Source organism: Rattus rattus, chromosome 5, assembly GCF_011064425.1.
Source record: "Rattus rattus isolate New Zealand chromosome 5, Rrattus_CSIRO_v1, whole genome shotgun sequence".
Lineage (NCBI taxonomy): Eukaryota > Metazoa > Chordata > Mammalia > Rodentia > Muridae > Rattus > Rattus rattus.
In genome coordinates, this window is record NC_046158.1 from 98085499 (window position 1) to 98099882 (window position 14384).

A 14384-nucleotide genomic window follows, 5' to 3' on the forward strand; every position below is an offset into this window, starting at 1 on the left:
TAAGCATGAGGAGTTTAAATTCCTAGCACTGCACACAAACCAGGTGTGGCTGCTTGTAACTCCAACACTTGGGAGTTGGGGACAGAGATAGGTGGATCTTATTGGCTAGCCAGTCTATCCAAAATGTTGAGGTTCAGGTTCGATGAGAGACTATATCAAAAAACAAGGTAAGCTAGGCATGGTAGTATATGCCTTTAGTTATGTGTGGTTGTGGTGGTGGTGGTGGTGACAGTGGAGGTGACGGTGACGGTGACGACGACGACAGTCTCACTATGTTGTTGTCCTGGAACTTGCACTATAGAACTTGTTCTCCTTGAATTCAGAGACATCTGCCTGCCTCTTCTCTCAAGTGCTGGGATTAAGGGTGTGGGATACAACACTTGGCTTGGCATATGTCTTTAATCCCAGTACTCAGGAGACAGAGCCTGTTTGGGGCCATCCTGATCTACATAGTGAATGCCAGGGTAGCCAAGCTACATCGTGAGACAAACAAAAAAAGGTGGAAAGTCATACAGGTGCCTGACCCTGACTTCACATATATATCCATGGGGTAGCATGGTTATACATTTGTACATGCCTATACTGCACATGTGCCACAAATAAATAAATACTGAAGGGGGGAAAATTCTGGAGCTAGCAAGCTGGCTTTGTGCGTAAACTTGCTTTGTGTATAAACCTTGTGACTTGAGTTTAATTCCCAGAAACAATGCATAATGCATAATCTTGTCTTCTGACTGCCTTCTGTGCTGTGGCACGTGCACCCTCATATATCATATACACACAATAAGTAAAAATAAAATAAAATTCTATACTGAATTCTAGAGCTGAATATCATGAGATGTTGGTAGTAAATGCTTTCCTGTAATTGTGTTTATGTGGTGTGTGCATGTATAGGTGTGTTTCTATGCATTATCATACATACACGTGTACAGTTGTATATACATCTGTTCATGCATATGTGTTTGTAGGTAAAAGTTCATATGTCACATGCCCCTCTCTGTAATCTGTGGAAGCAGGATCAAGCTAGTTTAGCTAGCCAGCTGGCCCCAGGGATCCCTCATCTCTGCCCCCAAAGTACTGGGATCCTAGGGATCCTATGTGGCTGTCTTGCCTGCCCAAGCTTTTATGTAAGTTCTAGGGATCCATACTCTGTCTTAAATGCTTGAGTGTCAGTACTTTATCCACTGAGTCAACTCGCTAGCCCGTGTCCTGTATTTTCTGGTCATTCTAAAGATTCAAGCATGTATGATTTTTAAAATTTTTATTGTTTACTAGGGCATTTTGTATAAATAGTAGTAATAATTTTGTATTTTGCAGACCATATATGCTCTTGGAGAGTTATTGCTAGGCTGTTCTACTCTAAGCAGTATGAGCTTGCTTGTGCTCCAGGAAAACCATATGAAACGTTGTTTGACCTATGCACCTTAGACTTCTCAGTTCCTGCAGAAGAACATTATATGTGGTTTCTGTTGAGTAAATAATCTGTATTTGGTATTTTTGATGTCAGTTAATGAGAAGCCTCCTTTGCTAATGCATTAGAATGGCAACTTGTTTATTCAGAGCCCTAATTATATGTGTTGTCTGACCTTTGACTCTCTGTTAGTCTTGTGTTATTAGTACTTATAATCAGAAGGTAGATCTGTATGTGACTCTTAAGTTGGTGATAGTATTGGAATGATTTAGTAAAATTTTAATGTTCTTCTTTAACTTTAGGCATCTCTCAAAACTAAACCTATCCACACAATCATAAGGAAACGAGCTCCTCCATGCAACAATGACTTCTGCCGCCTGGGTTGTGTATGCTCCAGCCTAGCTTTGGAGAAGCGCCAACCTGCTCACTGCCGCCGACCAGACTGCATGTTTGGTTGCACTTGTTTGAAAAGAAAAGTTGTGTTGGTTAAAGGGGGATCTAAAACAAAGCATTTCCATAAGAAGGCTGCTAATCGGGATCCATTATTTTATGACACACTGGGAGAAGAAGGAAGGGAAGGAGGAGGAGGAGTCAGAGAAGATGAGGAACAATTGAAGGAGAAAAAGAAGAGAAAGAAGCTTGAATACAGTGAGTATTAGTTGACTTAAAACTTGTCTTTTTTTTTTTTTTTTTTTTTTTTTGGTAAAAGTTTACTTTTTATATGTGTATGTACTTGTTTCTGTGAATATATGTAGAGTGGCCAGTTGAAGTCATATATTTTTCTTAGTTGATTTCCACTTGATTGAAATAAGTTTTTAACATTACACTTACTTATTTTATATGTGTGTGAATGTGGAGATCAGAGAACAACCTGAAGAAGTCGGTTCTCTCTCTTTACCATGTAGGTCCTGGGGATTGAATTTATGCTGTCAGGTTTGATGGCAAGTTCCTGATGTGCTGAGAGTATTTCACTGAAACTGGAGCTCACTAATGTGACTAGACTGGTTGGCCAACAAATCTCTAGGGTGTGTGTGTGTGTGGGGGGGTGGGCTGTTTGTCCATTTTCTTAGCACTAAGGACCAAGACTCTGCTTGCTAGCTAAAGCACTCTACAATTGAACTAAATCTTTTTTCCTTTTTTTTCTTTTTTTAAATTAATCATTTCATTCATTTACATTTCAAATAAATGATATCCCACTTCTCGGTTACGCCCTCCACAAACCCTCTCCCCTTTGCCTCTATGAGTGTGCCCACCCACCCACCCTCTCCTGCTCTACTGCTCCAGCATCCCCTTACTCTGGGGCATCAAACCTTCCCAGGACCAAGGACCTCTCCTCCTATTGCTGTCAGGCAAGGCCATCCTCTGCTACATATGTATTTGACTCCTTGGTTGGTGGTCTATGAACTAAATCTTTAATCCCCTCTAAAATTTTTTTTTTTTTAGACGTGTGCGTGCGTGCGTGCGTGCGTGCATGCACCTGAATGTTTATGCCATCTATATGCAGGAGCTCTCAGAGGTCAGAAGAGACATTGGATCCTCTTGAACTAGAGTTACAAATGGTTGAACCATCATGTGGGTGCTGGGATCTGAACCCAGGTTTGGTTTATTTGTGGAGGCAGGGTCTCTTGTTGAGTTTAGCAGCTGGTCCCAGGGATTCCTAGTCTCAACTTCTCAAGTACTGAAACACAGTTGGCTGTCTTTCCTACCCAGCTTTTATGTAGGCTCTAAGGACTCAAACTCTGGTCTTAAATGCTTGAATGGCAGTGCTTATGAGTCGTCTCCTGAGCCCTGTGTCGTGTATTCACTGTACATCTCCCTAAACATGCTGACTCCCAGTAACTTCAGCATTTAAGATGCTGAGGTAGGATGGCTGAGTTCAAGTCTAGCCTAGTTAATAGAGCTAGTTACTCTGTCTCAGTTGTCTCTCCACCAAAGAAAAGCATAAAATGCCATCTAATAGAAAGTAGACTTTACCAACAAGGTAGAAAAACATCTCTGGATATCAGTTACATTGCTAGACTAGAAAATAATATCTTTAAAGTAGAAATTACAAGTTAGTGATACAAATATACTTTTAAATGTATTAGATTTATTTTAAAAAAGACCATGTTTTGGAAGTTAGGTGATGTTCAAGAGTAGAAGATGTAAGCCACAGGCAATGAAAACCAAGAAGACTAAGAAGGCGAAGATCTTGGTACAAGGAAATTCAGTAACCGAATCAGTAAGCATTGTGGTAAAAACTTGAGCAATTAGTAAAAGTAAAGATAATCCGTCTGAACAGTTGGAATAGATGTAGTGATGCACAGTTACATTTCCTTTTTAAATGGTTATTTGTATACGTTCTATAAGGATTAATCACATAAGCATGACTTTGAGATGAGTTGATAGGCTTTATGGTTTTTGGAATATAGTGGCTTATATACAAATGACTGAATACTTAAACATGATTATAGAACAGGAATCAGTAACATAAACCCAATGGCTGTGTGAGAATATTAGAGCTGACAAGGTACAAGGGGCAGAGTTAAGATGCCCGCCTTCTTCCATCCTAGTGACTTAGCTTCTACTAAATCATGACTAAATTTAAGTCATCATTAAAATTACAAATAGTTAAAATTAGTTATTGGATTTGATTTCAAAGTCAGCCTGGTCTACAGAGTGAGTTCCAAGATAATCAGGGCTATACAGAGTAACTGTCCCAAAAAACAAAACAAAACAAAAATTAGTTTGGTTTTTTTAAAGATAGATTGATTATGTATGTATGTATATATATCTCACTACACTGTAGCTGTCTTCTGAGACACCAGAAGAGGGCATCAGATCTCATTACAGATGGCTGTGAACCATCCTGTGGTTCCTGGGACTTGAACTCAGGACCTCTGGAAGAGCAGTCAGTGCTCTTAACCACTGAGCCATCTCTCCAGCCCCCCAAAAATTAGTTACCAGTAGGGACTATGACAGTGGATCTCCAGTAGAAAACTTGTTTTCTTTTGCTCGTTTCTTTGTACGATTTTAATTTTTACATGTTTATATGTTATAGCTAGAATATAAATGAAATCTTTCTATTCTCCCTGCATGAAATCTAGACCATTATTACTCATTTCTTTTTGAAATTATGATAGACTTAAAGGATTTATATAGTTGAAAAACTCATTAGTCCATGCATGTGGAGGAAAACTAACATCTTCGGACACTGTGGGATACAATATAAATTTAGTAATCTTATATATGCTGAGGATGCTTTTTCATTTTGCAAATAGATGCTTAATCTCAGTTTACTATCCAAGATGATATAGTTTTTCTGACAAGGCTCCATGTGTTTTCTATTGTGATATCTAAAGTATGGTTTCTTGAGTTTTTATTTCTACCTCTTTACATTATCTTTGGGCTTTCTCTGTCACCTGTTTATCCTTTGGTTTATCAAAAAGTATGGCTGCCTATGTAAAGACCATGTGGCTACTTACTGTGGGCAATATCAAACATAAAAGGATAAAACCTGGCATTCTTGTTTCTCAAGCCTTCTTAAAATTTTCTTGGAGACAGAACACTTACTTAAGTAGTGAATCTGTAGTGAAGATTAAAATTGATCCTTATATTCATTCTGATTAAGGGAAAAAAAGCATTAGAAACAGAGGTGACTTAAAAACTATAGGCATCCAAAGGATAGCAACAGATTGTTATGAACAATTCCATGCTGATAACTGGACAATTCCGAAGACAACAGTCCAATTCATTGGGAGACATGAAACTCATAAGTAGAAGAACCAATGGGAACAATTGTGTATGCCAGTAATCCTGGCACTCAGTAGGCTAAGGTTGAATATCTAGAGTTCATGGCCAATATGGGCTACATAGTGAGACCCAAACCTGTCTCAGAACTTACAATTTCATCTTGTTAAAGAATTAGTAAAAGCACCTGTAATAACCATCAGGTTTACATTACTTTACTCTGAAATCCTGTAACATACAGAGGTAATAAATAGCACCCACATGTAAAACTGTCCTGTAAAATTGTCTCATTCTAGGAGGCACTCATGTTTAACCTACACATTGATCTTACAAGAAAATATATACCAGTATCTCTTGTGAGTATAGATTCTAAACACAATTTAGCAGAATAAATCTAACTATGTATTGAAAGGCTTATGTATCATGACTGAGTAGAGTACAAGGACAGGGTTGCATCCCAGGAATCTGAATTTGTATTAACATTTGAAAACCAGTCAACAGTCAGGCATGGCATGGCAATGCACATCTGGCATTTAGGAGGTAGAGACAGGTAGATCTCAGGCTACACAGTAAGACTGGAGAGAGAGAGAGAGAGAGAGATCAATTTATTAATTTAACCTACTTTTCCATGACCAGAATAGACTTTTAAGCATTTAATCCTCTCAATAAGTATTTTTAAAATAAAAAAAAAAATTGACAAAAGCCAGCTTGACATAGTGGCACACACCTGTATAAGCATATGGACCTCTGTGAATTTGAAATTAGTCTGGTCTACATAGTGAGTTCCACCACAGCCAGAGATATGTAGTGAGACCTATCTCAAAAATATAGATTAAAAAAAGAATTGGCAAAATTTATTTTGGGAACACTAGAAACCAGCCCTTTTATCTTTTTAATAATGAGATCTATGAAACACTTTACAATGTAGTAATCATGAAAGACCAAGCTGCTACTCATTTTTCCCCAAAGACAGAATTAGGATGTATGTACTGTTACTTCTGCTGGGCAGTTATGGTTCATGTCTTTAACCCTAGAACTCATAAGGCAGAGGCAGGCAAACTCTGAGTTTGAGGCTAGCTTGTGGTCTACACAGCAAGTTACAAGACAGCCAGAGCTACACAGAGAAACCCTATCATTTAAAAAAAAAAAAAAAAACCAGTCACATCTGCATAACATTGCACTGAACAGGCAAGTGTACTGCCATGGCCTGCAGTCTCAGCACTCAGGAGCTTAAGGTGGGAGTGTTACTAAAAACCAGCCTGGGAAACAGCCACAACCTTTTTCTAGAAAACTACACACTGAAGATCCTAGCTAGTGTATTAAGGTATGTAAGGTATCCAGATGGGAAAGGAAGAAGTAAAACGAACTTTTTCTATAGAGAGAAAAATCCTAGGTCAGCTACAGCAAGCTGCTAGAAGTATGAATTAATTTAGTCAGACCACAGATATATCATTAGCATAAGTAATAAAAGCAACAGACAGTTGAAAATTGAAATAAAAATTATTGTTTAAAATAACATTTAAGGATTGGTGGGATGGCTTAGCCAGTAACTTGCTGTCAAGCCTGATGATCAGAGTTTGATCCCTGGAATCCACATGGTGGAGAGAGAACCTACTCCCAAAAGTTCCCTCTGACTTTTACACATGTGTGTTTTATGCAGGTCTGCCTCCATCCCCAGCTCTGAAATCATAGCTAAAGAGATGAGGCATGATACACTTAACAGAAGATACTAAGATGTATGTATCTGTGTATACATACACACACTTTGTTTTAATCTTAGCTATCCTCTTGGTTGGAGAGTAGGTACTCTACAAATATTTGATTAATAGATGAATAAATCAATGGCCTTTAGGGAGCATCTGTTTGATACAAGTTACTGTCTTTTGTGAGGGAGCATATATTGTTTTGGCCTTGCTCTGTGCTGAACTTACATATTGCCAAAAGTACCTTAAATATCTTACCTTATCTTCTGTTCAGCCGTGTGTGAGGCAGAACCTGAGCATCCTGTCCGACATTACCCACTGTGGGTGAAAGTAGACGGTGAGGTAGATCCAGAGCCGGTTTATATCCCAACTCCTTCTGTCATTGAACCTATAAAACCACTGGTGCTGCCTCAGCCGGATGCATCTTCTACTACCATGAAGGGCAAACTAACCCCAGGAATTAAACCAGCTCGAGCATATACTCCCAAGCCCAATCCTGTGGTAAGCATGTTTGTTGTTGTAAGTTCCATAAGCCATTTGTAAAGGTGATTTCAAGTAGAGCTTTTCTTAATATTCTGCTAAGAATTTAGGTAGTGTATTTGAAAGACCTTTTCTCTCTGGCTCAGTTAATTTGCTCTCACTTTAACAATGTGATAAAATGGAGGTGAGTAGTAATAATTGAAGATAGCCAAGTTTTTCTTGAAGTTCATAGAAAGTGAACTTTTTTATAATTTGTTCTTTATTTTTGTGTATGTGTATGTGTCATATGTATATAGGTGCCCTTAGAACTCAGATATGGTTATGGGATCCCCTGGAGCTTGAGTCAGACACAGTTGTGGGGCAGAGGCAGAGGTGGATTTCTGAATTCAAGAGTTCTAGCCTGGCTACTATTGGGAATTCCAGGATAGCAAGGGCTACACAGAGAGATCCTATATCAAAAACAAAACCAAAAACCCAACTTTTGTAATGGTAACAAAAATTAAATTCTTTCTTTGGATTCGAGGATAAGGTTTTTCCTTCTATCATTAAAATGGTCTGTTTTGTTACTTGAAACTTACAGATCCGAGAAGAGGACAAAGATCCAGTCTATTTGTACTTTGAAAGTATGATGACTTGTGCCCGAGTTCGAGTGTATGAACGAAAGAAAGATGAACAGAGACAACTGTCTCCACCCCTGTCTCCATCCTCATCATTTCAACAGCAGAGTTCCTGTTACTCTAGTCCTGAGAACCATGCTGCAAAGGTGAATTGCTTGTTTCACAATAACCTTTTAATTTCTACTTCCCTGTCGCTGGTATTAAAATTTGTATTACTATCTTCATAATCTTCTTTGCGTTTCCTATAATGTATAAATAAACCCATTTCTCCTCACATTTACTTAAGTAATCTATCTTTCTGTGTTTACTACTAAAATCCTGATAATGGATAATTAAATTATATTCTAAGTAACTCAGTCATTATTAAGAATGTTGAAGATAATAAAACTATATTTTATTTATCTACTTTGGGGGGGGCAGGATTGTATAATATGATAATAATACAACTGGGCAGATGTGAAGTTATGGATTATTTTGCTAATTTATGTCCACTCTATAGATAATAAATTTTTTTTAATGAAAGTATTTCTGTATTGCTTCCTTCTTTAGGAACTTGATTCTGAACAGACCTTAAAGCAGCTTATTTGTGACTTGGAGGATGATTCTGATAAATCCCAAGGTCAGAATAAAAACTAGATATTAACAGTTGATAGTAATTATTATGTAATTATGAATTATTTAGTGGCAAAAATTCTTAAACCACTAATCCCTAATATGACACTGTGCTTTTTCTAACCTCTGCACAAGCAGAAGTATTTCCTCATCATTTGCTTTAATAGCCATAGAAGGTCTGCCTGTGTTGATTGGGTATTTTATTTCAGAGAACATAAAAGAATCATCTCTGAAAAATTTTCTCTTTTCAAGCCTCAAGGATAAGGGGATCATTAGCTATTAAAATTTACCTTAGGTTTTCCATAACCACCACCATTGGGCATTTGTAAAGGGAGAGAAAAGAAGAATAACTATCACTGATGATCTAGAAGTCTCAACTGCCAGAATTTCTATGAAGAGATTATAACCTTAACAAATAGAAAGCTCTTTGTTTTTGGGTATGCAGCACCTAAGCAGCAGCACCCCACACCTGCCTCCCCCCACCCATGTGGAGAGGTTTAATGAGAGAAGAAGAGTAGAGGAGACAAAAGGCCGACCATGAGCATGTGGAGGGAGGTGGGGGGTGGGTAGAGAGAAGGGACAGGGAAGAGGGAAAGAGCAGGGAAGAGAAGAGAACAAAGAACAAGAGAACAGCATCACTCTTCTTATAATGACATAGTATCCAAAATGGTTTTTGTTTTGCATTTAAGAAAGTGGAGGAGGCTGCTTGCGACCATGTGCATTCTGTGGATGAGCTGGAGCCTAAATCCTTGACATGACTCTAGCACATTGGTTGAGAAGCTCCACTATAGAAATTTGGTGCCTTATGAAATATGTATGTCAGCATGTCACTATGATTTGGGATACATTAGGAACATGAATCAACTGTATACAGTGGAACAACCATATTTAGAGGCATAGCAGAGTTGTAGTAGAAACTAGTGAAAGGATATGCCTTAAAAATTGTTTTTTCTTTTTTAATTACATTTGTTTATGTGTGTGAGGCAAGTACATGCTTGTCGTGGCACACACGTCAGAGAACAGCTTGCAGGAGTGTGTTCTCACATTTCACCATACAGGTCCAGGGATTGAACTCAGATCAGCAGGCCTATCTCACTGCCACTTTTGTTTTGTAAACAGAAACGTACCTTTTAACTATTTAGTGTTGATTCTTATCTTTACATGTTTCAGAACAGGCTTATCAAGGATCTGTGTTTGGCCTGTTTGGATATCAGGACAATCTCTCTCTCTCTCTCTCTCTCTCTCTCTCTCTCTCTCTCTCTCTCTCTCTCTCACACACACACACACACACACACCCTCCCTCTTCTTTCGCTCCCTGTCCCTTCCCCTCTCCCTACCCTTTCCCCCCTCCCGTCTTCCCTCCCCTCCTTTTCTTTCATGTATATAAATGATCTATCTGCATGTACACCTGCATGCCAGAATAAGACATCATCAGATCACATAGATGGTTGTGAACCTCCATGTGGGTGCTGGGAATTGAACTCAGGATCTCAGGAAGATCAACTAGTGCTCTTAACTGCTGAGCCATCTCTCCAGCCCAGAACAATAACTTCTATTAAGGAAACTTTACCTTATTTATAGGTCATACTTTGCAAGGCAGTACTTTTTATGTTTGTGGCCTTTCAGAGAAATGCTTAGGAAATTTCCTTTTTATGAGATAATTTAGTCTATGGATAGTGAAGACAAGTGTCTAGTTCTGTGAGTTTTTTTTTTTTTTTCCTGGAAAACTGCAGAATGTTGAGTTTATACACTAATGTTAACACTGAAATGATCAAGTGAGAAACTTGAATTTCTTTCAAAGTTCAGTAGCACGCCTTTAATCCCAGCACTCAGGGAGCAGAGGCAGATGGGAGTTTGAGGCCAACTTGATCTGCATAGTGAGTTGCAGGACAGCCAGGGCTTTTATTCAGAGAAACCTGTTTTGGAAAACCAAAAAAAAGGATTTTCCTACAACCCTTATCAAAGTTTAGTACAGAATGTCTGTGATCTGTGTTGTAGAGGGTTTTTCTATTTATTTTTTAAACAGAAAAGACTTGGAAATCCTCCTGCAATGAAGGAGAGTCCTCTTCTACCTCTTACGTACATCAGAGATCACCTGGTGGTCCCACCAAATTGATAGAGATCATCTCAGACTGCAACTGGGAAGAAGATCGAAACAAGATTTTGAGCATTTTATCTCAGCACATCAATAGCAACATGCCACAGTCACTTAAGGTGGGCAGCTTCATCATTGAGTTGGCTTCTCAGCGGAAGTGTCGGGGTGAGAAGACCCCTCCTGTTTATTCTTCCCGTGTGAAAATCTCTATGCCATCAAGTCAAGACCAAGATGATATGGCTGAGAAATCTGGATCAGAGACTCCTGATGGTCCATTGTCCCCTGGGAAAATGGATGATATCTCTCCTGTGCAGACAGATGCCCTGGATTCAGTGAGGGAGAGATTACATGGAGGCAAAGGTCTGCCTTTTTATGCAGGGCTTTCTCCTTCGGGGAAGCTTGTGGCCTATAAACGTAAACCCAGTTCAACTACATCTGGGCTTATCCAGGTGAGAATTATATTTAATCTGGGCATAGTTCCTTTTTATACTTAGCCGATATCTTGATTTTTTTTTTTAATACTCAAGCCCTTTGTTGACCTTATGTCATATTTCTTCAATTTTTCTGGGAACTGGTTAATAAAATCATTATTTCTTATTGTGATAAGTGTAGGTTAGATAAATACATAAGGCAAAGTTTATACACTTATATAAACAGAGATATGGAGCCTTACATAGCTTATGGTTTTCTTTCTATTCTTTTCAGAAAGTTTCTTTTTATAAGCTCTAGTGATCCTAACTAAGCAAAATTAGGCATTTAGCTTGGGTCTTAGAATATCTTACTGGCATAAAATTTTCAAAACAGAAATATATAGATTACCAAGTATAGTAGAGAGAAGTTGGCTTTATAAGTCAGGTGGTGATGGTGCATGCCTTTAATCCTACCCACACTCGGGAGGCAGAGGGATGGATCTCTTGAGTTCAGGACATCCAGGGATACAGTGTGAAACCTTGCCTTTAAAAAAGAAAGCCAACCAAGTCAGGTACTATATATGACTAGTAATAGGGAGGGGAGTTGCTTATTTTCATTTGCATGTTTTACAATAATGGGTTGAACCTAGGTACTCTATCACTAAGCTACATTGATACCTCAGGGAAAAATGTAATTCAGTAAGATGTTATCTAAACACATAAAGGCTTTTTGTTGTTTTCTAGTGAACTGTAGTTATTTTCTTATTTGAAATTTCGTGAGATAAAAATAACTCCTTGGTGTTGGTAAGTTAAGTAGTAAATTGGCTTGTAGAATTTTCTCTGAAGAAAGAAGTTGTGAATTGAATGTTAGTATATGCAAGCCCAGTGGCACATGCCTTTAATCCCAGCACAGGAGGTAGAGGCAGGTAGATTTCTGAGGTCATGGTTAGCTTGGTCTACATAGTAAGTTTCAGGATAGCTTTGGCTACACAGAGGAACCCTGTCTTAAAAAACTAAAAGAAACAAAATCAACTGTATAACTTGAATGCACAGTCAGTTTGTAATACATGTTGAACATTGTTTTTTTAAAAGATTATTTTATGTATATGAGTACACTGTAGCTGTCTTCAGACACACCAGAAGAGAGCATTGGATCCCATTACAGATAGTTGTAAGCCACCATGTGGTTGCTGGGAATTGAACTCAGGACCTCTGGAAGAGCAGTCAGTGCTCTTAACTGTTGAGCCATCTCTCCAGTCTCATTTTGAACGTTCTTAATCCCCATACCTAAATTTGACATTATGATCGCCAGCAAGCAGAAAATTCCACAATTGCCTTCTTGTGATGGGTTATAATCAGAATGCTAGCACACTAAATACTATTATGTAAAGTTACCTATGGTTCTTATGTATATATAATTATATATAACCTAAATAACTTTTGTGCTTGACTTGGATCTTGTCTTCAAGACAGCTTATTATGTATGTCTGAGAATTTGAAATGGTTCTTTTTTATCCCAGGAATTTGGGATAAGAAATGCTTAACCTGTGTAGACTTTAGGGAAGATAATAAATAATCTTCTATAACAGGTAGAGTCTGTACAGCTAAAAAAACTAGTATTGTTTTTGTATTACTTTTGGATGAAAAAAATCCTCTCCCCCTTTTTTCTTTTTGATATCTAATATGAAGGATTGAGGTTGCTGATCTTCCTGAGAATAATCAAAATTAAGTAGCAAAGAGTAATTTTAATTTTTGGAGTGGGTTACTATAGATAGTTTCTTTACTCTTTCCCTATAAATTTAAATACTAGATAGCTCCATTTTCTATCTACTATTTGTAAATAATGAGGAGACAAAAAAGGTTATGTTCTCCAGATGCTACCTGTTAGTATATGACTAGAAAACATGAGTGAGAGACTATGGAGGCCTCTGTGTTCACACACATGCATTTGTAAGTTGCTGCCTAAAATGAGCAGTTATCAACTCAGACAGCACAAAAAATGTATACCTCATTTATTCTTTTATTTAGTGACTGCATACAGAAATATTCTGAGTTTGTGCCAACATTTTATTTTGAGCATGTTCTGTTTACAATATCTTTAGAGTTGCCCCCTTTTGAAAACCAAAAACTGGGGCAACAGATAGGACTTTGCAGTTATAAGCACTGACTGCTCTTCCAGATGACCCTGGTTCAATTATCAGCACTTAGAATGGTGGCTTACAGTGAGTGGTCTGTAATTTTAGTGTCCCCTTATGGCCTTGTGGGCACCAGGCATGTACATGGTGCACAGACAAACACTCATACACATAAAATAAAAAAATAAAATCTTAAGATTATAGAAAAACAAAAACTGGTGTGACTTTAATAGCGTAGGTTCTTATAACAGTCAGTGTCCTGTAACTTCAAAAGCAGTTTTTATTTTTTTAAGATATGAAGGATACATAAAAAGACCTCATGTTATGGCTTTTGTACTTCTCTGGTCTCAGAGATTCTGTGGATCATGGTTAATCTTTTTGCTGATTCATTAATAACCATAGTTGCTTATTAAAGTAAAATAATTAGATGAATTGTTAGATACAGTTAACCTTTTACATATCTATAATGCAGAAATGAGTTTAGTCTCTAAGAATTCTCTATTCCCAACTATAAGTGCAGTTGAAGTTAGTTCAGCTATCAGATGACACCATCCAGTTATTGAGACTCCTGAATAGAAAAGCTTCATTTCTTTTTCCCATTTACATCTAAAGCATAGACTTTAAAACACCTTATAAAAATGAAGCCCCTGTCAAGGGAGAGAAGCTAGCAAGAGAATTTTATCTTTACAGAATTTCTCTTTGCCACTTGTTTCAGGTTAATGGTAAGAGTTACCCGCAGGCTAAGTTGCTATTGGGACAGATGGGGGCATTGCATCCAGCCAATAGGCTAGCTGCTTATATCACAGGCAGGTTGCGACCCTCAGTCCTGGACCTCTCAACCCTCAGTACTGTCATCTCCAAGGTAGCATCCAATGCCAAGGTGGCTGCATCCAGGAAACCACGCACCCTGTTGCCTTCAACATCCAATTCCAAAATGGCATCCTCTGGCCCAACAACAAATCGCTCTGGGAAGAATCTGAAGGCATTTGTTCCAGCAAAAAGGCCAATTGGTAAGTTAAGAGAATGCATATGATTTGGAAAGGCCTGTAATTTAGTCTTGGCCAGTGAATATAATATGAAGGTTATAAAAGTAGCAAAATACAGAATTTGGTGTTACTATTAATACCCTTAAATATTTTAAAAATAATTCTTCTGATGACTTATGATATGAATTGAATTTAAGTTTGAGACT

General features: G+C 38.0%; 1 protein-coding gene across 1 annotated transcript in view; it reads left to right on the plus strand.

Moving 5' to 3' along the window:
- The window catches only part of Mga (MAX dimerization protein MGA), a 64116-nt gene that overhangs the window by 25866 nt on the left and 23866 nt on the right, over positions 1-14384 (plus strand). The window contains 6 exon segments of the mRNA XM_032903982.1: positions 1714-2059; positions 7118-7344; positions 7904-8086; positions 8490-8559; positions 10579-11096; positions 13908-14202. Coding sequence (XP_032759873.1) covers positions 1714-2059; positions 7118-7344; positions 7904-8086; positions 8490-8559; positions 10579-11096; positions 13908-14202 — 1639 coding nt within the window.